The following is a 26,865-nucleotide window of genomic DNA, read 5'->3' on the forward strand; positions in this document are numbered from 1 at the left end:
GTGTGGGGCTAGATGAACACAGCAGGCCAAGCAGCATCTCAGTTTTTTCTGATGAAGGGTCTAGGCCCGAAACGTCAGCTTTTATGCTCCTAACATGCTGCTTGGCCTGCTGTGTTCATCCAGCCCCACACTTTGTTATCTTGGTATCAATATGGATTTCACAAGCTTCAAGATCTCCCCTCCCCCTACCACATCCCAAAACCAGCCCAGCTTGTCCCGCCTCCCTAACCTGTCCTTCCTCACACCTATCCCCTACTCCCACCTCAAGCCACACCCCCATCTGCTATCTACTAACCTCATCCTGCCCCCTTGACCCGTCCGTCCTCCCTGACCTATCCCCTCCCTATCTTGCCAACTACACTCACCTCTACTGGCTCCTTCCCCACCCCTTTAACTTGTCTATCTCCTCTCCACCTATCTTCTCCTCTATCCGCCTCTCCTCTCTCCCTACTTATTTCATAACCCTCTCCCCCTCCCTCATATCTGATGAAGCTTTTTTTGCTCCAAAGACACTCCCTGGACAAGGACAGCACAGGGCTGCATTGAGAGTGAAGGTCCCTCTATACCATCCCCATTACTCCCTGGACAGGCACAGCATGTGGTTAGATAAAGAGTAAAGCTTCTTCTAGATCATTCCAATAATACATTCCCTGGCCGGAGACAGCACAGGGTTTGATACAGGGTAAAGTTCCCTCTACATCATCTCCTTCAAACACTCCTAGAACGGGGATTGCATGGTGGAGTGCCTGCCCCTTTAAACTCATTGGCAGCTGTCAGTTCCTGCCACAAAATGTTATAAAACATTGCTCCCGCCTTCTCCGGACGCTGACTCGTGTTTTTGAAAGGACCCGCCCCTTCTGCGATTTCTTATAGGAGGATTACATTCGACAGACAAGTAGATGTGGGTGATTGGTCAGTTCCTTTGTCAATCATCCACAAATTGTTACTTCCTGCCATGTAGTGGCACAAGGTACTGGGAACAGCTTGATTCAGAAGGTGAGTGCTGGGGAGGTAGAATAGTGCATTGGGAATTGTAAATAAATGGGTCTTAAAAGTGTTATAACTAAAACCAGACGTTAAAGCCGTAATGCACCAGTAACTGTTGGCGTACATGCAGAAAGTAATCTCATCCTCCTTTCATTTGCCATCGAATTCTGTCTTGTGTCCTAGAATGTCCTTTTATAATAATTAAGTCTTAATTTATCTCATCGCTATGGCTGAACTTTGCATCAGAGTTAGAACATAGAACATAGAACATAAACATAGAAAATTACAGCACAGTACAGGCCCTTCGGCCCTCAATGTTGTACTGACCTGTGAAACCAATCTGAAGCCCATCTAAGCTACACTATTCCATTATCATCCGTGTAAATGCCCTTAAAGTTGGTGTTCATCTTTCTAAGATTCACTGGGTTCTAGAACAGTTCCTATAGATTGGAGGGTAATTAATGTAACTACACTATTTAAAAAAGGAGATAGAAAGGAAGATTTATAGACCAGTTAGCCTAACATCATGAGTAGGAAAAATGCTAAAGTCCATTATAATAAGTTTTAGTAGCGGTGCTCTTTGTAAACAGTGACAGGATTAAGCAGGATCAGCATGGATTTACTAAAGGGAAATCGTGCAGGAAAAACTGACTAGACCTTTTCAAAGATGTAACTAGTAGAGTTGATAAGGGGGAGCCATTGAATGAGATTTATTGGACTTTCAGCAGGCTTTCAAATAAAGTCTCACATTAGAGATTAGCTTGTGAAATCAAAGGACATGGGATTGGGGGTAGTGGACTGACACAGATAGAGAACTGGCTGGCAGGCAGGAAGCAAAGAAAAGGAATAAACAGTACATCTTGATCAGATGGGCCAATGGGCTGAGGAGTAACGATGGAGTTTAATTTAGATAAATGTGACGTACTGCTTTTTGGAAAGGCAAATCAGGGCAGGACTTATACGCTTAATGGTAATGTCCTGGGGATTGTTGTGGAACAAAGAGACTTTGGAGTGCACATTCATAGTTCCTTCAAAGTGGGGTCCCAGGTAGACAGGATAGTGAAGAAGACATTGGTATGTTTGCATTTATTGGTAAGTACATCGAATATAGGAGTTGGGAGGTCATGTTGCGGCTATACAGAACATTGGTTAGGCCACTTTTTGTCCCCCATTAACTTATGTAACAGTAATAACAGCATTTAGCTATGGCTGTTTGCTAGCATTCATTTGTTCTTATGATGTGGGCGTCTTTTGAAGCTCATTTTTAATTGCCCTCGAGATGATCATGTTGAAGTACCTTCTTGAACTGAAGTACAGACACCCATGGTGCTGTTGGTGGGGCATAGTTCCAAGAATTAAACCTAGTAACACGGAAGGAACAATTCTGGGTGGTGTGTGACTTTGAGGAGAAATTGCAGACTGAGGTGTTCTCTCAAATCTGCAAATCTCCTGTATCATGGTGGTAAAGGTTCTGTGTGTGAATGAAGCAGCTAAAGATGGTTGGGCTGAAGACATACCCTGAGGTTCTCCTGCAAAGATATTCTGGAGCGGAGATGAATGTCCTCCATCCTCACTGAAGAAGGTTATCAACGAGTGCAAAGCGATCTTGATCATCTAGGCCAGTGAGCGGAGGAATAGTAGATGGAGTTTAATTTCAATAAATGGGAAGTGTTGCATTTTGGTAAGATGATACCTGAGCAAGTGACTACAAGTATCAGGGCAAGTTAGTTGAAGATGGTGGCAAAGTATGGACATTCATGCTGGTGCTCTGCGTGTTCTTTTCCTTTCTTTCTGTCTGTTTTTGTTTTCTTCCTCCCCATCATTGCCCCACAGCACCAGAGCTGTATAGTGGCAGGTGCTGGCAGCAGCGAGTCCTGGTGTGCAAGCCTGGGGAATGAGCCAGAACACTGTGAAGCTGTGACCTGGAGCGGCCCAGGGAACGAGCTGGTACACAGTGTGGGCTGTGAGCCCTGGAACACCGCGTGGGGAATCCCAAGTTCCTGAGCGGCACGCAGGAGGTGAAACCCAGTAAAGTGTGACTTATCTTGTGGCTGCTGAGTACCAGTGAGGAGAGGACTGGAGGCTGGTGTGAAGTTGGACTTGGGCCTGATGCCATGTGCTGAATGGGGAGGCAAGGGTCGAGTGGTATTATTGTGGGACTGTTCATTCAGAAACCCAGATAACATTCTGGGAACCTGGGTTTGAATCCCGCCATGGCCGATGGTGAATTTGAATTCAATAAAATATCTGGAATTAAGGGTCTACTGATGACCATGTATCCATTGTCGATTGTTGGAAAAACCCACCTGGCTCACTAATGTCCTTTTTAAAGGAAGGAAGCTGCCATCCTTACCTGGTATGGCCTGCATGTGACTCCAGACCCACAGCAATGTGGTTAATTCTGAACTGCCCTCTAGGCAATTAGGGATGGATAATAAAAACTGCCTAGCCAGTGACGTCCTCATCCTGTTAAAGAATTTTTGTAAAACTGCTGTTGTTTAGTAATCTTACCGGACTATGATGTAAATCCTTACCTCTTAATCCTCTTTTGTATAACAACATTATAATTTTTTACTCTAAGATTTGTATTTAGGTATTTGTACCTAAGATGATGCCATTAAAAGGCAGCCATTGTAAAAGCTTTTCACCGTACTTCTGTACTGGAGTACAAGTGACAATAAAAGATATTCTATTCTATCCTTGAATCAGAGGATCAGGAATTGTATGTTTCCAGCAAGTTTTGGTTTGACACTTCAAATGTACAGGCTATAGTTTTGCGTTGACTGGAGCTGGGAAGCTGAGTGTAAATTATGCTGATTTGATGAAATGAGCCCTGTGCTTTTGGTTTCTGCCCGAAAATGCATACACACAGGTACAAATGTAAAATTTTCCATGAACCAGTAGAATTGGTTGGTGTTAGAGTAACAGTTCTTCAATATATTTAGTGATTACATGGTTCAGTTCTATTAATATAGATGTAATTTGAGGAAAAAAAATCCTTGTGATTTAGGTATCTCTGACAAGGCCAACCTTTGGAAGCTCATTCTAATTTCCCTTGAGATGATGGCGTTGAGCTAACTTCTTGAGCTGCTGAAGTACAGGCACCCATGGTGCTGTTGGTAGTGTGTAGTCACCAATAATGTGATCCGGTGCCCCCGACAGAACAATGTTTATACTTGCAATTCTGAATGGTGTGTACCTTTGAGGAGAATTTGCAGAAGAGATGTTTTCATAAATCTGCAAACCTCCTGTATCATGGTAGTAAAGGGTGCATCTGTGTGTCTGAGTGTGTGTCTGTCTGTTAGCTAAAGACGTTTGGGTTGAGGACATTACCCTGAGGTTCTCCTGCAGAGATATTCTGGAGCTTACTTGATTGTCCTCCATGGACAGTGAAGGTGGTTTTCAATGAGTGCAGAGGGATCTTGATCATCTACGCCAGTGGGATGAGGACCACCTACGCCCAGGTCGCTGGCAGGGGCAGTGTGGGGCCAGCCCCCCCCCCCCCCCCCCCCTGAGGAGAGGAAGGCACCAGGGCCCAGCAAGGACCCCCACTAATGTGCAGGAGGGCCAGGCCCCGCAGGATGGACCCGAGGCCAGCAAAGCGCCCCTGCAGGCCCCCCTGCCGACAACCCGGAGTCGATGGAGGCGGCGACAGGCGACCCGGGGAGTGGACGATGGTCCGGAAAGCGAGGAGGAAGATGCTTCGGCAGGCCTAGGAACCGCAACCATCAGGCAGGAAGAGGCAGCTACAGGAGGGCTATAAGAGCTCCTCTGATGAAGGGGATTCGGAGAGGGCCTGCCCGAAGCAGAAGTTAAAGATCTCAAGGGAGAAGGAAAGCAGCACCACGCTTACAGGTGATGGGCGGCGTCCTGAGGCTCCCTCCAACACCCAGTCACGTGCTGCTGGGGCACTGGAGGGCCCCCCGGAACTTCCAGGCTGGAAGGAGGAAACAGCGCGTCCCCAGCCTGACCCAGAGCCGGACTCTCCTGCTTCCATACCCCTGGTGGGGGGCTGCCACCCGGAAGGCAGCACGGACGGTTTCCTGAGCCCGGAGAGCGTCCAGCAGTTAGCCCGAGCAATGGGCATGAAGGGACAGATAGAGGGGCTGGACCTTGGACTTGGGGAGGGTACTGCGGTCACTGCCCACAATGGGGGTACGAGTTGCGAGCATTAATGTGCACAGCGTCAAGTCAACCGCGAGATGTGTGTCCACATTGGCCTACCTGACCACCGTCAAGGCAGACCTCCTGTTTCCGCAGGAGTGTGGGATACCGCACCTCAGCAGGTACGGGAAATGGTCCGGCGCCTGGACCTGTGGGCCTTCGATCTGGTCGGGGGGTAACGACTGTCCCTCCTCTGGCCTGGCTATTCTGCTGCGGGGGCGCAACTTCACCATCTCTCAAATTCAGGAGGTGGTGGGGGCGTGCGCCTCCTAGTGGCTGACATCACCTACAGGAACACTCCCCTGAGGCTGATCAATGTGTACGCCCCAGTGGTACGGAGTGAGCGGTTGGCCGTCCTGCAGCGGCTTCCACCCCTGCTGGCTACGTCCAGGCCGGTCATTCTAGGCGGAGACTTGAATTGCATCATCGATGCAGATGGAAGATCCGGCGTGGGACAGCGGGTGGGGGGAGTCAACTGAACGTCACGTCCAGATTCCTGATGGGCACGGTGAAGGACGCTAAGCTGCTCGACGTCTTCAGCGCCCCTGCAGACGGAGCGCAGCGGAGATACACCTGGTCGCAGCCTATTTGCTCAAGGATAGACTTCCTGTTTGTGTCATGGGCATTCTCGGTCAGGTCCACCGGCGTCGAGCCGGTGTTCTTCTCTGACCACTGCCTCCTGCTGGCCGACTGTCACTTGCCGGCTGGCTGGTCGTCCTGTAAGGGGACGTGGAAGCTCAACACGACTCTGTTGACCCTAGAGAACGTCGAGGAGCTTAAGAGGGAGTACGCCATTTGGAGAACTGTGAAACCCCTCTTTGAGTCTCTGGGCGACTGGTGGGAGACGGTGAAGGAGAACATCAAGAGGTTCTTTGTCCTCAAGGGTGTTCGGAAGGCGAGAGAGAGAGAGAGAGAGACGGGGAAAGCTGTTGCGAGTCCAGAAAAGGATGCAGAACCTGCTCCTTCTGCAGTTGATGGGGGGGGTCGATGTCACGGAGGACCTCCGCGAGGTGAGGGGCCAGCAAGCCTCGCTCTTCGCTGCGGAGGCCTCCAGGATAATCTTCCGGTCCAGGGTCCGCTCCGTGGAGCAGGTCGAGACGTGCTCGCTTTCCTTCTTTCAGAAGGTGCACAAAGAGAGCTCTGTGCTTAGCCGGCTGAAGGAGGACGACGGCTCGGTGACGTCGTCTCGGCCCGACATTTTGAGGATCAGCAGACCCCCTTCTATGCCGGACTGTACGACGTGAAGTCCATGGACAGCACGGCCTCCGAGTTGTTCCTGTCGTCTATCACGGAGGTCTTAGATGATGGCACGAGGGAGTGGCTGGACCAGCCGATATCCCTGGACGAGCTGACCAGAGCCCTCAAGTCCTTGGAGAGGAATAGGACTCCCGGGAGCGACGGCTTACCGGTCGAGCTGTATTCCGCTCTGTGGGACCTGGTCGGCCAGGACCTGCTGGAGGTGTACGATAGTGCGCTTCGAGCAGGGGAAATGTGCAAGTCCATGAGGAAGGGCATCATCACCCTCATTTAGAAGAGGAAGGGGGAGGGGGAGAGGGAAGAAATTAAGAATTGGCGTCCCATTTCACTATTGAACGTGGACTACAAAATCCTGGCCAAGGTCATAGCCAACCGGGTCAGGTCTGTCCTGGAGTCGGTGATTCACCCTGACCAAACCTGTGCTGTGCCGGGCAGGAAGATCGCTGAGAGCCTCGCGCTCATCAGGGATACGATCGCCTACGTGCAGGACAGGCGGGTGGACACCTGCCTCGTCAGCCTGGACCAGGAGAAGGCCTTCGACAGGGTCTCTCATGCTTACATGAGGGACGTCCTCTCCAAATTGGGGTTCGGGGAGGGCATCCGCAATTGGATCCGGCTGCTCTACACCAACATTGTTAGTGCAGTCTCGATCAAGGGGTGGGAATCGGACAGTTTTCCCGACAGATCTGGAGTCAGGCAGAGCTGCCCGCTCTCTCCTGCCTTGTTCCTGTGCTGTGTGGAGCCCTTCGCCGCATCCATCAGGAAGGACGTGAACCTGAAGGGCGTGACTATCCCAGGCAGCGGAGGCCTTCAGGTCAAGACCTCCCTGTACATGGACGATGTCTCCATCTTCTCCACCGATCGTTGGTCGGTGAGTAGGCTGTTGGACATCTGCGGCCAGTTTGAACTAGCCTCGGGTGCCAAAGTCAATAGGGGTAAGAGCGAGACCTCGTTCTTCGGGAACTGGGATGACTGCTCCTTCATCCCCTTCACCGTCAGGACAGGCTACCTGAAGGTGCTGGGTGTTTGGTTTGGTGGAGCTGGGGCGTTCACTAAGACTTGGGAGGAGCGTATTACCAAACTGAAGCAGAAGCTGGGCAGGTGGACGCTCGGTCCCTCTCCATCGCGGGTAAGAACCTAGTTGTCAGGTGCAAGGGGCTTTCGGTACTGTTGTATGTGGCGCAGGCCTGGCCTATTCCCTGGACCTGCGCCACTGCGGTCACCCGGGCCATCTTCCACTTCATTTGGGGGGGGTCGAGGATGGACCGGGTCCGCAGGGACACCATGTACAAAGACCTGGAAAATGGGGGAAAGGGCGTACCGAACGCCACCCTCTCCCTGATGGCTACCTTTGTGTGCGGCTGCATCAAGCTGTGCGTAGATCCTCAGTACGCAAACACCAAGTGTCACTACTTACTGAGGTTCTACCTGTCCCCGGTGTTGCGAAGGATGGGCCTGGCCTCGTTGCCGTGGAACGCTCCGAGTAGTTGGACCGTTCCGTACCACCTGTCCTTTGTGGAGAAATTTTTGAAAGGAAACACCTTTTGACCACAAGGCCGTCAGGCAGTGGTCAGCATGTAGTATCCTCGAGACCCTTCGGGAAAAGGAGAGGGTGGATCCTGTCGTGTGGTTCCCCACGCAGACTGCCAAAGTCGTTTGGCAGAATGCCTCATCACCAGAACTTTCAAACAAGCACAAGGACATTGCTTGGCTGGCGGTGAGAGAGGCTCTGCCAGTGAGATCCTTTATGGATGCCCGGAATTTCTGCGCCACCGCACGCTGCCCTCGAGGTGGCTGCGGAGGGACGAGACTGTAGATCACATCCTTCTGGAGTGTGCCTATGCGCAGGAGGTCTGGAGGGGGATGCAGTGGTATTTGTCGAAGTTTGTCCCGAGCAGCTCCGTGACGCGGGACTCCGTGCTCTACGGGCTGTTTCCCGGGTCGCACACTGAGACCAATGGAGGACCATCAATGCGGTGAAAGACGCTCTTTGGTCTGCCCCGCAACTTGCTGGTCTGCCAGCTGAAAGAACTGACCCTGACCGAATGTTGCAGGCTGGCGCACTCCAAGGTCCAGGACTACGTGCTGAGGGACGCGCTAAAGCTTGGGGCAGCCGCCGCCAAGGCGCAGTGGGGAAAGACCACCGTATGAAACCCCTCGTCCAGAATAGAAAAAAGGGCCCTATCCTGTACCTGGGCCCAGCTGGCGCCTTCCCCAACTGGTCAGGGGGCCAACTGGGACTGTGCGGGGTGACGACTGCCGGGGTATTTTTTCTTTGTTTTTTTTCCTTCTTTGTTTTTTTCCTGTAGTTGGTGTACATACCCCCAGGGTAACCCGGAGCGGCTTGCATGACTGGGTAGGTGTATAAATGTTTTGTTTTTTTTGTACATCTTATGAATAAAGTATATTTTTTCAAATAAAAAAAAAGCGACGAAACGTCTGAAAACTAACCTTCCAGCTCAGCGAACAATCTCACATCCAGAACCTCAACCTGAGCTACAAATCTTCTCAAAACTCGCTAGAGGTATATCTGTTCGGAGGCAACTTTTAACTGAGGCCCTGTCTTCACTTTTTTCAGGCAAATATAAAAAACGTCTCATAGCATCATTTCAAAGAAAACCACAGTGTCCTGACCAACATTTATCTTTCAGCCAGCTGCACTCCCTGTATTGTTGTAAAATACCATTGTGTTTCCTATTGTGCAGAACTGGCTGTCCATTGGGAGGAATTCATTGATTGCAACTTTCCCAACTTCCCAAAATGCTTTACAATGTAAATTTGGGCCTTTGCTCATAGTGAGCTGGAAGAATGTTTGGACTTTGAAAGGAAATGAGTGCACTGCACTTAAACATGTTCAAATGCAAGCTTAGAATTGGATTGAGTGGGGGTGCTGAGAGCACTCGAGGTGGGATGGTTTCTTTTCTTCAAAAGGAACAGCTGGGGCTATTTTCCCTGGAGTGTCAGAGACTGAGGGGTGACCTTATAGATCTTGATAAAATCATGAGGGGCATGGATAGAGTAAATAGGCAAGGTCTTCTCCTCCTTCCTCTTTCTTCTCCACACCCCGCCACTCTGCATGGTAGAGTCCTAAACAAGAGGACATAGGTTTAAGGTGAGGGGTGGAGGGAGATTTAAAAGGGACCTGAGGGGGAACTTTTTCATGCAGAGGGTGGTGCATGTTTGAGATGAACTGCCAGAGGAAGTGGTGGAAGCTGGTACAACAACATTTAAAAAGGATCCGGATGGCTGTATGAATGGGAAGGATTTAGAAGAATATGGGTCAATTGCTGGCAAATGGGACTAGATTAATTTAGGATATCTGGTCGGCATAGATGAGTTGGACCAAAAAGAGTCTGTTTTTGTGCTGTACAACTCTGACTCTATAAGCTGGCCATACTGTCCTTTTTGGAGGGAGACCGCTTTCTTTTATTATTCTGGCTGGCTGCAGCCAGCCAATCTAGCTGCACTAATGAGTGCTATTAGCATGAGGTGGCGTAAATTTGAATCATCTCGCTCATAAAGAACAAGTTAGAAGGTGTCTCGTGATGCACGAGTAGAGCCCCTACCCCGGACTGGGGATCCCGGGTTCGTGTCCCACCTGCTCCAGTGACTTATAATAACCTGTCTAAACAGGTTGTTCAGAAAACTAGGTTAAATTTAGAAAAACAGTGTGAATTGCTGATTATGGTACATGTTATCCTGACTTTGGTGGGTTTTTTTTAAAATCAGGACGTGAATATTAAGGATCCAAGTTAACGAAGAATAAACCTTAAGTGAAGATGCACCCAGATCTATCCCCACACTTGCATACGGAGGAATGCAACATTATCATCCAGCGTCTGAAACAGTGTCATAGAGAAGTCAGTATGAGTTCAAGTGGAACCTTTTTTACATTTTTGAAGTGTTGTCTCCAATGTTCTCAATGAAATCCTGGGCACCATTTTGAGGCACTTTTTATAAAATTTTTAGTTGGCAAAAGCATGCTCTGAAGTGAGAACCCGGCGTATTCGTGGTAACAAAGTGTGGGGCTGGATGAACACAGCAGACCAAGCAGCATCTCAGGAGCACAAAAGCTGACGTTTCGGGCCTAGGCCGAGGTAGGGGCTCGACTCGTGCCTAGGTCCGCAACGTCAGCTTTTGTGCTCCTGAGATGCTGCTTGGCCTGCTGTGTTCATCCAGCTTCACACTTTGTTATCTTGGATTCTCCAGCATCTGCAGTTCCCATTATCACTGACCCATTGCATTCGTGCCCTTTTTAAAAATTGCATTGCTCCCAGCTTGGAAGAGGATGAAATGTTCCATTGTTCTCTGTTGGCATTGACTAAGTGAGAAAATGCCAGTTACCCAAATTGTGTGTTTTTTAAACCATCCATGATTATTGGTTATAAAAAAATTAAAAAGCAGCCGCTTCTGTTTCATTTGCAAACAAACCTCCAACACAGTTTTTCCCCCCCAATTTTAATTGTTTGACTAACACAGTACCCTGTTTCGTGTTACTACCTCTGACACTCCTTCAGGCTTATAACTACATGTTTTTCTCTTTCCGTATCCTCTTGGCTCTTTATACAGTTTCACTCTTCCCTTTTCTTTGTGCTTCCTTGGGAGATCAGAATATATGGCCTGCAGTGCAATAGGCTGAAGAGTATAAAATCTAATGAGGATGCAGAGATGATTTGAATTCGAAGCCAGTGAAATACAAACAACGACAAAAACAAAGTTGCTGGAAAAGCTCAGCAGGTCTGGCAGCATCTGTGGAAGAGAAAGCAGTTAACGTTTTTGGTCCAGTGACCCTTCCTCGGGACTGATGGTGGCTGGGAAAACATCAGTTCATATGCAGAAAACAGGGAGGCGGGTGGGATAGGGAGTAAACAATAAGATAGAGCCCAAAGAGAGAGAAAGACAGTTGGACAGACAAAGGAGTTGCTAACCATCAGGCTGGGAGGGTGAATAGTTGTTAATAGGGACTGTTAGTGACTAACAACAGGGGGTGTGTAGTGGCAGGCTATGTGGTCACAAGGCCTGGTGTGTGGAGTGGGGGCTGGGACATGGGTGAGTTTGGGCCCGAAAATTATTGAACTCAATATTGAGTCCAGAGGGCCGTACGGTCCCCAAGTGGAAAATGAGGCGTTGTTCCTCCATCTTGCATTGGGCTTCACTGGAACACTGTAGCAAGTCAGAGACACAGATGTTGGGCAGGGAGCAAGGTGGTGTATTGAAGTGGCAGGCAACAGGTAGTTCAGGGTCTTTTTTGCGAGCAGTGAAGTACAAAACTAGACTCCAATCTCTTTTTCTCGTTACTGTGATTGGTATAGTTAGATAGTTCAGCATTACATACATTTTCCTTCTCGTTACTACTGAAGTAGAAGTCTGTCTATAAACTGTTTCAAGACTACAGTAATCAAACTAACTGAACAGCTACCCTTTAAGCAGATACTATGTTAAAGTTTTATTTTGACACACTTATTGAATTCGAATGTCAGTGGCATAAGTAATGTAGGCCCCACATTTCGCAAAGTTGTCTTTGGAAAAAAAACCTAACACTGCCTTCTGTGTGTGTGATATCTAATCAACATAATCACAATTGGGAATGTGGTTTTACCTACAATGTGTGGACTGTAGCAGTTCAAGAAAGCAGCTCACCAATACCTTCTCAAGGGCAACGAGGGATGGGCAATAAATGCTGGCCCTGCCAGGAACACCCACATCCTGTGAGTAAATATTTAAAGAGAAAAGCCCTTAATCCTACTTTTTAATTGCACCATTAAGAGGCTCTCTTCAAGAGAAAGTTTGTAAACTTTTCATGTCACAGCAAAAATATATCTTGAAGGCACTTTCCACTTTCCCCAGATGTTCTGCCTTCCTTTTAAATCAATCAATTTATCTCCTTTGCCTCTTACCCAGTCACTTTTGCACTGTGTTTACAGCACAGAAACAGGCTACATTGGTGTGTAGACAATGCTCCACTGGAGACGACTTTTAGATATTTATGACACATCTCCGGGACTTGAACTCTGGACTCTTGCTTGGGAAGATAAGGATACTAACACTGTGCCACCAAAGCTCCTGTAAATGATAGGCAGACAATTGGGGCTCATCCAGGAACAGTCCATCTTTTTAATCTTTATAAACTTGACTTTCTCCTCCTGTCACCCTCACTTACTTATCTAACTTCTCCTTCAATATACCTGTGATAATCCTTTCAACTACTGCTGGCGATAGTGAATTCCACATTCTAGGCATCGCAGAATCCCTGCAGTGCAGATATAGGCCATTTGGCCCATAGAGTCTGCACTGACCCTGTGAAGAGCAACCTGCCTCCCCACCCTGTCCCTGTAACCTTGCACTTCCCATGGCTAGCCCACATAGCCTGGACACCATGGGGAAATTTTAACATGGCCAATCCGCCTAAGTTGTTTATCTTTGGAGTGTGGGAGGAAACTGGGGCACCCAGCAGAAATACATGCAGACACAGAGTCAGTGCAAACTCTACAAAGACAGTCACTCAAGGCTAGAATTGAATCCTAACCCTAACGCTGGTCCTGTTAAACTCCGATCCACTAGGTTTTAGCAAAGATCTGTAGCTCGGGTTGTGGGTGAGGTTGTTAATCTGCTCGCTGAACTGGCTTGTTCTCATTCAGATGTTTCGCCACTGTGCTAGGTAACATTATCAGTGAGGCCTCCAATGAAGTGATGTAATTCTACTCTGTTTAGAATTTATACTGTCTGACCTGTTACGGTGAGTACGGTCCTTATTTCCTTAATATCAGTACACACTGACTGAAGGCCATCAGTTTAGGTGGGACAACGTAACCATAGTAGCCCAAGCCAAACAGACACGCATGGAAATTCCTAGAAGAATGCATTATGGTTCGAGAACCATAATGCAGTCAACAAACACATAGAATTGGACCCCATATACAAACCCATACAGAATAAAACCAGAAATGACAGTACTCACCATAACAGATCAGACAGTATAAATTCCAAGTGTAGTAGATTGACATTGCTTCATCGGATGCCTCACTGATGATGTCACCTAGCATGGTGATGGAACTTTTGAACGAAAACAAGCCAGCTTGGCGAGCAAGACAACAATCTCAGATCACTAGCATCAGTTGTGTGAATTCTAATTGAACTCTGGCATCTACAGCCTTTGAGTAAGGAGGTGTAAATGTAACATATCCTTTGGGTGGAAGAAGTGCTGTCTCACCTTTTCCTTTCTGCCTTGTAAATGGCCTGGTTCCAATTTGAATGAGATGCCATCTCTTGTCCTGGATGTCCCCACCAGAAGAAAGGGTTTCTCTGCGTCTCCCTGTGTTTTTTTTTTATCTTGGAACATCTTCGTCAGACCATGCTCGTGAGCTTCTGAACTCATGGACAAATTGTCTCCTGTACCCATCATACCATTTAGCAACTATCTTATGCTTTTCCTATTTTTCTTTTTTTAGTTCCCAACTGATGTTCCCACACAACGTGAACATTTTCTAGTCAACCTGTCAGGGATGTTATTTTGCTGGGCCTCCTGGCTCAGAGGTGGGGACACTACCATAAGCAGAAGAATCCTACCTGAATGTAGTGCATCTATCATCTCACTTTTTCAATTAAGTAGTATTTGGTCCAAAATACATCCATTTGCTATCAACTTAATATCTTTTAAAAATTGCAGCATTGTAAGTGTAAGCCATCAGCATAATTGTTAACAGAGACAATGGGAACTGCAGATGCTAGATGAACACTTCAGGCCAAGCAGCATCTCAGGAGCACAGAAGCTGACGTTTCGGGTCTCGGCCTGAAACGTCAGTTTTTGTGCTCCTAAGATGCTGCTTGGCCTGCTGTGCTCATCCAGCTCCACATTTTGTTATCTAGCATAATTGTTCATGCCTTTATCAGAATGTGTTCAAAAGTAACACTTCTGATGACTTTTTAATTATTTGACATTTTTAATCAGTTAAAGTGTGACGTCTCCTCTCATTCAAGAATGTTCATTCAGTGACTGTAGTCTTATTTTTTAAATTCACTATACTAAATATAATGTAGGAAGACCACGATGTTCTGTGACAAGGCATGCACAGGGCAAATAACTATATTCCAGGAGTTTTCTCAAAGTGAAATTACTCACCGCTGTTGGCTAGCATGATCTGTGTTACAATTTAATAACTATCCTTTCACTTCTGCAGCATAGCTTCCTGAAGTTTCTGGGAAAATGTAATGATATTGACAGAGAGATGAGGCGCTGCTTAGAGCTAGAGGTAAGGTGATCTTCAAAGTTGAAGATATTGTTGTTTCACTCGTTATTGGTACAGACCCTTCTTTTGTATCACCTTGTTTACATAAACACAGTGGTCCTCTTCCAGGCTTCTGACCCTGAGGTGTAGTCTCCTGTTTCATCGCAACTGTTCTTTGGATCATAGAGTCACACAATACAAGAAGAGGCCCTTTGGCCCATCAAGTCTATCCTGGAAATATGCCACTGCCTACACTAAAATGAGGAAGCATTTCTTCACTTGGTAGTGGGCCTGTGGAGGCAAAGTCATCTAAGATGGCAGTGGTACTTTTAAAAAAAAATTTAAATTATGCCTCTGGTTCTAGACTCTCAAACCATATCTTATCTGTCTCTCCCTTCTGAGTATTTTGCACATTTCAATGAGATCACCTCTTATTCTTCACAACACTGGAGAATACACCGATCCAGTTTGTCCAATCACCCCTCCCCTCCCAAGGAACAAACGTGCTGAACCTTTGTTGCACTCCCTCTAAGGCAATAATATCTTTCTTGAAAAAAAAAGACCAGAACAGAAACCACGCCCCCCCCCAACCCCCAACTGTTCCAGGCGCAGTCTAACAAGCTCCTGTACCATTGAAGCAAGACTTTACTTATTCCTGTACTCGAATCCTGTTGTGATAAAGGCAAGCATCCAATTAATCTCCAAAATAACATGCTGCACTGGCATATTAGCCTTCAGTGACTTATCGACAAAGTCACCCAGGTCCTTTTGTACACCAGTCCTTAAAGAATAGTTTCTCCCATCAAAGAGTGTAACTTTAAATTTTTCCACCTTTGAATATTCAACCTGCCATGTCCCTGTCCAAATCCATAGGAAGCCACTTTACAGCTTCCTCACAAAACTAAACTGTGCTCAGGAAGCTCTCCGCAGGTCCCTGTGGCTGCTAGCACCTTCTGTTTTAACTGGAGTTATTTCTTCCTCCAGTCTGCAGAAGGTTGGATAGAGGGGTGGGCCAGAAAAGAAAAGAAAGAGTTTGATAGAACAATGGCGTTTCGTTGACTTCTGTAGGCTTGGGAACTCGAGGACTGCTAGATGGATAAAGACTGTGATACACTCTCTCCCATCTTGGCAGCCCAATTCTTCACCACCCCCAATATTGTTTTAGAAAGGTTTGCAATCTATCATGAACAATTCTACAACAGATACATAGAAGATTGCAGTGACAACGAACTTTGGAAACATGAATGGGGTCTTTTGGGAAAGTGATTTCTAGATATTGTTCTCCTCCCTCTTTTGTTGTGCTGAAAGTGTCCAACATGCTCTTTGACGGTCTGATCAAAATGATTACATTTTTAATCTAAAGCAAATTTATTAGCTTCATCTACTTTAGATATATATAAACTATGAGTAAGTCTGTTAGATTAAACTACTTTAAACAAACATATTCCACAAGTGAGTGGTGCTGCCCTTCGGGGACACTTGGGGTCCTATCTCCATTTCCGTGGCATTGGCCTCTCGAAGCCCAGTCCTATGGTGAAAGATCCCCAATACCGAGACTGTGATGAATCTGATATTGTGTGCTGTGTTGCCATTGAGTGCTTTCCCCAAACATTCTTTTATGCCTGGTGGTCAGAAACAAGCCTGGGTGTGGCTGCAAGACAGCCTGTTCCTATTTCAAGGCAAGGTCATTGCAGTTACCTTGCAGTGAATTAAGGCAGCTTTCCCATTAAACCTCAAGATAGCAAGAGCTGCCAGTGCTGGAGTTGGAAACCAACAGTGTGGAGCTGGAGGAACACAGCAGGTCAGGCAGCATCAGAGGAGCAGGAAAGTTGACCTGCGAAGAATGAAAAATGGAAGAGGTCCTTAGCAAGTCTGGGAGAGGGAGGCTTTGAGCTGGGGTGGGCTTGATCTGATGCTGCCTGACCTGCTGTGTTCCTCCAGCTCCACACTGATCTTTTCCAGTAAATCAGTTTTTCATGAAGTTTCCTTTAATTGCGCATTGCTATTTCAGTTGCCACTTAATGATTAACCCTTGGTGATCTGGATTGGAGATATTTTTAAATCTAAAACTTTTTTTGTCTGTCTTGCTCTTGCTCTGTTCAAAGGGAGTTGATGCCTGTTTGATTTTAGTGTACGATTCATCTAGCCCCTCTGAGCACTGCTCCACATTTTTGAAATGCTAGGAAGTGGTAACCGCCAGGCTCTGTCACATTACAGCCTCTCCCTGCCCACTGCCAGTTAGAGATGGCACAGGTCTGGACACCTTGGCAACCCCCTAATCCACACAGAATTCAAGTGATAATTCACAATGAATCTTAATGGCCCCCCACACCCTCCATTATTTGAAGTCAGAGGAACAGGAGTATTCCATTCAGCCCCTCGAAGCTGTTCTGCTATTCAAATGAGATTATGGTTGAATCGTGACCTAACTCCATCTCCCTGCCTTCGTCTCGTAACCCTGAATACCTCGCCTAAACAAAAATGTACTTATGTCCGATTTAAAATACTCACTGACCGAACATCCATTGTTTGTGGAAGCGAATTCCAAATCCCTCTCAAAACCAAAAGAACTGCGGATGCTGTAAACCAGGAACAAAAACAAAGTTGCTGGAAAAGCTCAGCAGGTCTGTCAGCATCCGTGAAGGAGAAAACAGAATCAACGTTTCATGTTCGGAACAGATGCTGCCAGACCTGCTGAGTTGGCAGCATCTGTTCCGAACATGAAACGTTGATTCTGTTTTCTCCTTCACGGATGCTGACAGACCTGCTGAGCTTTTCCAGCAACTTTGTTTTTGTTCCAAACCTCTATCACCCTTGGTTTGCAGAAGTGCTTCCTTAGATCTCTCCTGAATGGTCTGCCCCGTGGCTCTAGAACCCCTAAACAGCTGAAGTTGCTTCTCTTGACCCAGTGTGACTCTTTCCTGTTTTCTGACCGTCTGGGGAGTGAGCCCCGAGGCTTTCTGCTCCATATAGTTTCTGTTTCGGGATGAGCCGATTGGAGGTTTTTCTTTTGGCTTTCAGATCAGTTCTGTTTTGTTCAGATCCAAATTCTAAAAGATTCCTGTCTTGCACCCCCCTCCCCAACCCTGCAATCCCAACAGGTAAAAGCTAAGCGAGCCAGAAGCAGAGAACACGCCGCCAAGATTCAACGCCGACTGAATTCATCTTCCGAGTAACTTTTCTTCCAGTCAGATGGAGTGCCCAAACTCTGTGAACTCATCTCCCAGAGCTGTTTACAGCCGCCTGGACCTTATACACAAACCCAGTGTCAGTTGGGCTGATTTTTGTTGTTTGACTACATTTGCATTTTCTGTGCTGGCAAATGTATTCTTATTTTTTTTTGATATTTATTGGGTTGGCTGAGTGTTTAAATCTTCCACAAATGGATTGTTACACGACCTGTGATGTTTAAACTCTGCAATCTTCATTCTGCCGCCGTGAATTATATTATCATCACTCCACACTGACCTGCAGCTTAATCACAGACCACTCTTACACTGACACCTGGTGGGCGTAGAACATATTGCATTGGAAGGGCGATAGATAAATTTTCCAGCAACTCGATCTCGATTGCTTGCAGAGATAACAGTTTGGAGAAAATAGTAATTTTAGAAGTTTCCAAATGAATAAAGTTCATGTTTTATCATTACTGTTTGACTTATTAGAAAAATCCATTTTGTGAAATAATTTGCACACCACAGAATGAATGATAACAGATTCAGAGACCAGAGAACAGTAGAGCTTAGAAGGCGGCCCCTTGGCACAAACATGGTGGGTCAACTATGATGCCATTCTAAGGTAATCCCATCTGCCTGCACATGGTTTGTATCCCTCAATTCCCTACCTGTTCATGGCTGTCTAAATGTTGCTATTGTATCATTTTTGACCACCCTCTGTATTTTTTAAAAAAACCTTGCCTTGCATATTTGCTTTAAACTTTCCCCCACTCTCACTTTAAACCTACGCTCCCTAGTATTTGATATTTCCACTCATTTGTATCTATTCTCCTCAATTCCATAATCATTCATTACTGTTGCCAAACAATCTGTCACTAACTTTAAAACTCTGTGTTCATATAAACCCTTTCTATTAATTTTATGCTGTCCCTTACCTCCTTAGATGTCCATGGATTGTTTTTGTTTTGTGAGGTGGAGGTTTTTTTTTGTCATGGATCAAACAACTCCTGAATTAGAAAGAGTATGGGGTAGAGCAGCAGCCAACTGAATGGTTCTGAAAATCAAAACATTATTTCAGCCTGAGATCTGACCTCACCAATAATATTATCAGCTGGGATCATAGCATATTAAAAAATTCATGTTAAGTCAGAATTGTTGATATTTTTGACACATAACTCTACTTGTTAAAAGTCCAATTCCCTTCTGTCTCCACCCACCAATGCTCTACACACACACATACTTCAATGGTGCCAATCCTGTGGATATGATGGAGCTCTGCCTTTAGTTTTTCTTTTGGGTCTTTTGCTGCATCACAGGAGGCACCGAGCAACTGGTACACAACTGATAAAGTCTCTGCCTTTTCAGTTAAACAGAAAAGCTTACATCAATGGGTGGGAGAAAAAAGATGCATTTCTTCAGCTTCAGGTACTTGTACTGGAGAGAACAACTCCACTTCTACCCCAGAACCCCAAGGACTTCTCACTGTATCCTCACACCCGCATGTTGATCAGCCACTGAGGAACCAGAGTGGCTCTGGTCAGGCTGATGACCTTTGGCTTCCACAAGTCAATCAGCAGCCTGTTGCTGACCAATTCTCACTTTTTATACATACCCCAGTGCTAGCCCTTTTACAAACTGTTTTCCCCACTGCTTCGGCAAAGCAGCAGTGTAAACACCACACACGCTGAATTTTAGTTGCTTGCTTTTTTAAAAGTACTGCAATTCATTCCCCAGTTCCTTGTCATAAAACAGTCCCTTCCCCCAATTTAGTCCACAATCTAAAAAATGTAAAATAAAGAAATATAGTCTTTATAAATAAATTACACACCTTACATCTCAACTGCAAGCAGTTCTGGCTGGAGCAGTGCAAACAGGAACTTTTTTTTGATGTGCTCACAGGATGATGATATCACTGGCTGGACCTGCCTTAGTTGCCCATCCCTAATTGCCCAGAGGGCGATTAAGAATCAACCACATTGCTGTGGGTCTGGAGTCACATGCCGGCCAGACTAGGTAAGGATGGCAGTTTCCTTCCCTGAGGGGCATCAGTGAACCTGATGGGCTTTCCCTGACAATTGACAATGGATTAATGGTCATCATTAGATTCTTAATTTCAGATTTTATTGATTTCAAATTCCACCATCTGCCATGGTAGGATTTGAACTTGGAGTCCTCGGAACATTGCCTGGTTCTCTGGGTTAACAGTCCAGCAATCATGCCACTCCCCATAAATCAACTACTCGATTGATTGCTACAATTGCAATGTTGTGTGACTTGGTTAAGGTTGTTGACTAGATCAGGGTGAGATTTCTCGATTACTTTTTCTCCTTTATCAAACCCAGGACTATGGATGCCAATTATTGTGTCTTCACTACACTGACTGGAGAACTGACAGCATAGCTTTGACCGAGATCCAAAACTAGGCTCATTAGGGCACAACAGTACATCAGCACAAATGTGAGATCTATTACAAAGAATTAAAAGGGAAAAGCATCTCAATATACTTTCAAAAAGTATCAAATGTAAAATTGAAAAGTTTGTTCATGTTGTACGTCTTTAGATTTGCCCTCTGTTTAACCCCTGCAGAATTGGGTCAATCTGCAGAGGCTTTAAATGGTATCAGTCTTTCATCTCCTACTATCAACAGAGGACAGGCTGTCATTTGTCTTTTCTATTTAGTTGCATCACTTCGAGAAACTCTCTCGCTTTAGTCAAAGTTGTTTCCTGCTCTTATCTCCAGCGTATTGGGATGTGCCAGTCTCGAGCAGACTAATCCCTTTCTTTATCTTTCTGATCTTCTTAAAGGCATCAGCTTTTTTAAGCATGGGCTTGCTATATAGTACAATACCATATGTTTTTTCTTCACATTAACTTTATAAACATTTTCACACTGCCTCTTCCCAACCAAAACATTAGTTGGGGTTGTTAATGGAGGGTTTTGGGGAGTTTCAGTTGAAGAGAATTCCAGCTTAGTTTTCAATGTGATGCAGTCAGGGAACAAAGTTTTCCAGAGTGCTCGGGATCTCTCTCTGATGGCTGAACAAGTTGGATTGTTCTGAAGGGAAATGGTGAAGTGAGGTGGCTGGGGATGTCCTCAATGAAAAAGCTGGAACTCCTTTGATGTCTCATGGTTCTGTCATCATTACCAGTTTAGTTCCTGGCCTACCCAGTGCCAAAGACTCAGAGTCATTGCAGAACTGAGGAATTTCACTCAGCCCATCAAGAAATCCATTCAACCCCATTCCTTCACTCTCCATGTAGTCATATATGCTTATTACCCTCAAGAGCCCACTGACAGCCCCTTGAATTGTCTATCCCATTGGGTGGATCCTCTATGTCTGTGTGCAGAAGGCAAGATATGATTGGCATCTGCAAACTTGATCATGCAGTTTAAAGGACCTTTGGTCCCCGTCCATTTCTTTTTGAAATCATTCATGGCTTCAGTCTTATTGCTGTCAAAGGTTATTACCTCTCTCGGTGCTTTTCAAAAGGAAAAATGTTCTGCTTCACGTTCCTCACTGCATCCTGTGTGTCCTTATATGATCAGCTAATGGAAAGAGTTCCCCTTTGTTTACTCTATCCCTCCTATTGATACTGTCATCGTGGACGGATGCAGCTGCAGTAGATAGATTGGTGAAGACCAGGCCAAGTTGTTTTTTTCCTTTAGTTGTCAGCTGTGAGCCCAGTCTGGCAGATATGTCATTTAGAACCTAGCCGGTTGGTCAGTGATGGTGTTTCTGAGACACCATTGGTGATGCCCATTGATGTCTCCCAACCAGTGTATATTAAGTACACTTATTCCCTTCATAGGTTCTTCCATCAAGGAGGAACTCTCATTCATCAGTTGAGGGAGACTGCTCAGGAGGTTTCCATGCTCATGCTTGACCTGGGGTGCAGCAAGAAGCTGTTGGTATTGAAACTCATCTGGAAAATGAAGCTAGTCTGCGCAACAGTGACCAAGTAACCATTATTGATTGTGGTACAAGCCCATGTGATTCATTCATGCTCTTGAGGCAAAGAATCTTTTTGATCTACACGTGACTCCACACCTACAGCAATTGGCATGACTCTTAATTACCCTCTGAGTGAGCTTGTCAACTCAAGGGCAATTAACAATGGGTATCAAATGCTGGCCTTGCCCATGATCGGCTCATCCCCTAAAGGAAAAGGAAAACTTCACAAGATCTGCAGTTGATGCTGGTAACTCCCAGTCCCTGAATGGCCTTAATAGATTGGGATGGATACTATGTCCTAACAGGCCATTTTGGAAAGAACAATGCAAGGCTCAATCTCTAATTAATTGGATGCTGTCCCTCATCACAAATGGCCACTGACACTGTGGAGGGAATAGTGAGGCATTTTGTTACTTTCTTAAAATTGTCCTGTTTTCTTTTATATTTAAAAATGCAACTTTACAAATATTTGTGGTCTCCTTCCTGGATATGAATACAGTTTCAATAATATTAAATCATTCAATTCATCTGGTAGTAAAGTATTTTTGTGAGCGACTATAACTGATGAGATGAGGCAGAGTTAATGTATTGTTCAACTTGATGCATGTAGCACTCCCACAGCAAATCCTTTTGAATTCGGATAAAAATTAGATGATAGTACCCAAGACGGTTTCTTCTCTGTCTTTTTGTTAAATGGCTCCATTCTGCATTCTACCCATTCCAACAAACTTGGCCTGGCTTCTACATACAAATCGAGACCAAGGCAATGACCTCATTGCTCACTGCTCTAGGTATCCGTGAGTAAACTCAGCAGTGTGTTCATTACGTTTGTTGCCACAGTTCATGCAAGGACATGAAAATGTACACCAGTATGTTTGATATTCGTTTTGTACTGCAGCAGACCTTTTATTTACAATGCTTATATCTTTCACTTTGACTTTATCCCGATTGCATTTTAATGTATCCTCTCAGTACTGTGTTATACATCATTTTTCCCCTAGAATGCACAAAATCATTTCTTCAAGAATGTATTTTCTCTCCTCCTTTCCTGGAGTTGATGACTCAGTGAAGGACCCCAGTAAGTTGAATCCTGGAAAATTGTACCTCACAAGCCATGTTTTGGAGAGGATAAGAACACAATTTTTTCTGGGAAAATAATTTGCAAAATGGCTGAATAATTTGGTAAAACATTAGAATTAAAGATTCCTCCTGGCGATCAATTGTAGCAGTATTGTAAGTGCAAAGAAAAAAAATGCAATACCAATTTTAGAACCCATACAATGTGGAAGCGAGCCGCTCAGCCCATCAAGTCCACACCACCCAGGTGTGCCTCTACATTTCCCATGGCTAACCTACAGAACCCTGGATACTGGGCAATTTAAGCATTGCAAATCAACCTAACTTGCACATCTTTGTCCTATGGGAGGAAACCAGAGCAAGCCCACACAGATGTGGGAAGAATGTGCAAACTCCACACAGTCAGCTGAGACTGGAATTGAACCTAAGTTGGCTGGTACTCTGAAGCAGCAGTGCTAGCTACTGAGTTCTCATTTCACCTGTCACTCTTGATTTGTATGCAGAAGCCCATCTTCCCACTGAATGAACCATAGGCAGCCTGGCATTATCCTTTCTCATTTTTCTAATTTAAAAATACACGGGTTAAAATTGACCAAAAATAGCAGTGGGTAAAAGAAAAATGCTGACCAATGGGAATGAAAGATCATGTGGTGTGAGAAGAATACAATGGAAAATACCTATTATTATATGTATAAATGTATATTAGAGGGAGGAGCTATAGTGATATATGTACAGGCTTCATTGGGAAACATGCCATAGCTCTGCCTGTAAAGCACATAATGTGTAATAGAACACAACAATTGGCCTGGTGTCATTTGAATCAGCAACCAGTTCTGTCCCAGCAAGTGTTAAAGATGATAGAATTCTCTGGAGTTGACGCTTGGAATGTGATTATTCCAACAACATGGAACACACATCATTGTATAATTAACTTATAACAGATCAAACAGCAGCACCTGAAGAATATTGAATTTTAACGAAAAATTAAAGTGGCATCGATGAAGGCACTTAAATAAATGATATTCCCAGATTCTACTGCCTTTTACCATCTTCAAGTGTTGTTGATGATATTATAATTTGTTAAGTAGATGCTTTGAAATTTCATGTGTTACATTCCACTTTGATGTCATGTGCTAGAAGAATGCACACATTTGGAGATAACCATTTGCCCATCATCTGTGTGCTATCTCTTTGTTATAAATAACTGGCCTGAATTAAGTGTTTCATTTGCTTTGGTTATTGGACGGGCACATCAACACTTGACCTCTCCCTTGTGAGGAATTGTGACTTATTTTGATTTGGCTTTTGACAATGATTGCGGGCCTGATGGGTTCTAATTGAGTTTAAACCTGTCTTTCAAAGGAACATTTAGTCAGCCAGATATTACTTCAATACAACAAATGAATGGTTTATTCTCATGTGTGTTTTACATTGAAATGTAATAAAATACAGTGAAAAGCTTTCATTTGCTACCATTGTCTGGCACCATTTTGATAGTTTAAGATGAAGAGAAAATGAAAAGATACAGCTTAAAGAGAAGTCCATCTATGTATGAGTTCTCACTCAGCTCAGAACCACCATGACCATACCAGAGCCGACTAACATTGAAGTCGCTGATCCTCAGGCGTCAATTTTTGCCCCTGGGCTGATTCACCTTCACCATCACTAAAAATGGGCAAACTGATGGTGGAGACTATTGCTGCGGCCACCTCCCGCTACTGATATGCTGCCACCTTAATCAGACCCAGCCAATGACAAAGTCGCTCAATCCTCAGGTGCTATCTTTCACCACTGGGTCTACCTCGCTGACATCGCCTTGGGGTTTGCAGTCCTCTGAGCTGGGCTTGCTCTCCCTCAAACCCCCATGATCCTCATCACCGCTGATGTTGGGAGGATAATAAAATGTGAGGCTGGATGAACACAGCAGGCCCAGCAGCATCTCAGGAGCACAAAAGCTGACGTTTCGGGCCTAGACCCTTCTCTGATGAAGGGTCTAGGCCCGAAAAGTCAGCTTTTGTGCTCCTGAGATGCTGCTGGGCCTGCTGTGTTCATCCAGCCTCACATTTTATTATCTTGGATTCTCCAGCATCTGCAGTTCCCATTATCACTGATGTTGGGAGGAGCTGACTCTGACACCGCAAGCAAAATGCTGCAGATGCTGGAACTTGGAAATACAGTGTGGAAACAGGCCCTTTGGCCCAACAAGTTCACGCCACCCCTTGAAGCATCCCACCTGGACCCATTCCCCTATAACCCACACATCCCTGAACACTAGGGGCAATTTAGCATGGCCGATTCACCTAGCCTGCACATCTTTGGACTGTGGGGGGAAACCAGAGCACCTGGAGGAAACCCACACAGGCATGGGGAGAATGTACAAACTCCACACAGACAGTTACCTGAGGCTGGAATTGAACCTGGGTCTCTGGAGCTGTGAGGCTGCAGTGCTAACCACTGAGCCACCGTTCCAACAGAACAGAAACTGTTGGAGTAATTTAACGGGTCTGGCAGCCTCTGTGGAGAGAGAAACCATCTACAAGGCAGAAGTCAGGATGTGTGATGGAATACCCCCCACTTGCCTGGATGGGGGCAGCTCCAACAACACTCAAGAAGCTTGACACTATCTAGGTCAAAGCAGCTCGCTTGATTGGCACCACATCCACAAGCATCCACTACCGACACTCAATAGCAGCGGTGTGTACTATCTACAAAACTTACTGCAGAAATTCACCAAACTACATCTCTGATCAAGTTTGCAGGTCATTGACACTTCCATATGTGTCTCTGTGTGAAATCTTGTCTGACAATACTCTGTGGCTTTAGACATTTTTGCTATGTTAAAATCGCTATATATACACAGCGTTTGTTGTTGACACAAGCATCAATGGGGCTGTGCGATTAAGAACCCACCTCCATTTTAGCAGGTTAACAGGTCTCTCATCACAGAGACTTGAACATACAATCAGGGCCAACAGTACAGTGCACTACTGAGGGACAGCCGCACTGTTAATGTTGTTTTACAGGTGACCTATTAAAGCTGAAGTCTTATCTGTCCTCTTGCATGGAAGTAAGAGATCTGTCGTGAAGATATGTAATTTCACGTTTCATATTATTGAAAAGTGGTAAAAGGGTCTGAAAGGTTTACAATGAGGAATTCCCTAAGCACCACCCACATTGATGGTGCCATAAGGACTTGGCTGATGAATGGCTTAGGAACTTGAATTTTATTTCTGTTCATTTGATTTGATTTATTATTGTCAAATGTACCGAGATGCGGTGTTTTGCGTGCTAACCAGTCAATTCAAAGCTCACGGAAGTTATCAGGGTAACAGACCAGAATGCAGAATACAGCATTACATCTGTTGGTACGTGAGATCTACCATTCACTGCACCTTGTTCACAACAATGGCCTCTTCCCATTAGATTAGCAAAGGGGTTGTTTTCATCATACCAGACCAAGCTGGTCCTGTAGATGCCAGCTGTAAAAGGGGATGGTGACAGCACAGCCACCTCATAGTCAGTAATAAAGCTTCTAGCCTCAGACCATAAATATTGTTCATGCTGTGGACATGTTGTTAAATTAAATTTGTAAATGTGAGGTAATTGAAACTCTAGAAGTTGCCAGATCACCAAAGGTATTTATACATCAAAGCTCATTCAATGTGTACTTACCGAGTCAGAGTTCTAAATGTGCAAACCATAAAACAATAGATGGGCCCATTTAGCTGTGGAGAATGGCCCTGTCCTCATTAGAGATCTGAACATAATTTTCCAGTTTAAAGAACGTTTGAAATGCAACTGCTTAGTAAAATAAATACTTAATGTATTTTCTGTTGAAAGGTTGAGAATTATGGATAATTTGTTTGAATCTCAATTTGTAACCTTGTAGATATACCACTTGGCCATGGACAGAGATTGCAAGAAGTTATCCTTTTGGATTATGTTTCTAGTCATAGTGTCATAGAAGTCTACAGCACAGAAAAGGCCTTTCTGCCCTTCGAGCCTGTGCCAGTCAAAAGCAACCAC

The 26,865-nt window shown here is 45.3% G+C and overlaps 1 protein-coding gene across 1 annotated transcript; it reads left to right on the forward strand.

Annotated features, from left to right (window-relative positions):
- Positions 1-912: 912 nt before the first annotated feature.
- On the forward strand, positions 913-24,300 carry cmc2 (C-x(9)-C motif containing 2). Its single transcript, XM_048546759.2, has 4 exons — positions 913-996; positions 10,138-10,268; positions 14,586-14,657; positions 17,735-24,300. Exons 2-4 carry the CDS (start codon positions 10,188-10,190, stop codon positions 17,807-17,809), a joined length of 228 nt encoding a protein of 75 aa, XP_048402716.1. The 5' UTR covers positions 913-996; positions 10,138-10,187; the 3' UTR covers positions 17,810-24,300.
- Positions 24,301-26,865: the final 2,565 nt, after the last annotated feature.

This window comes from Stegostoma tigrinum, chromosome 16, assembly GCF_030684315.1.
Source record: "Stegostoma tigrinum isolate sSteTig4 chromosome 16, sSteTig4.hap1, whole genome shotgun sequence".
Classification (NCBI taxonomy): Eukaryota; Metazoa; Chordata; class Chondrichthyes; order Orectolobiformes; family Stegostomatidae; genus Stegostoma; species Stegostoma tigrinum.

Bases quoted from the DNA above. Each gene is read 5' to 3' on its own strand.
- cmc2 (XM_048546759.2), top strand. From the start codon at position 10,188: ATGCACCCAGATCTATCCCCACACTTGCATACGGAGGAATGCAACATT. The intron at 10,269-14,585 runs GTCAGTATGAGT...TCACTTCTGCAG, and splicing joins TGAAACAGTGTCATAGAGAA to CATAGCTTCCTGAAGTTTCT. The intron at 14,658-17,734 runs GTAAGGTGATCT...CAATCCCAACAG, and splicing joins GGCGCTGCTTAGAGCTAGAG to GTAAAAGCTAAGCGAGCCAG.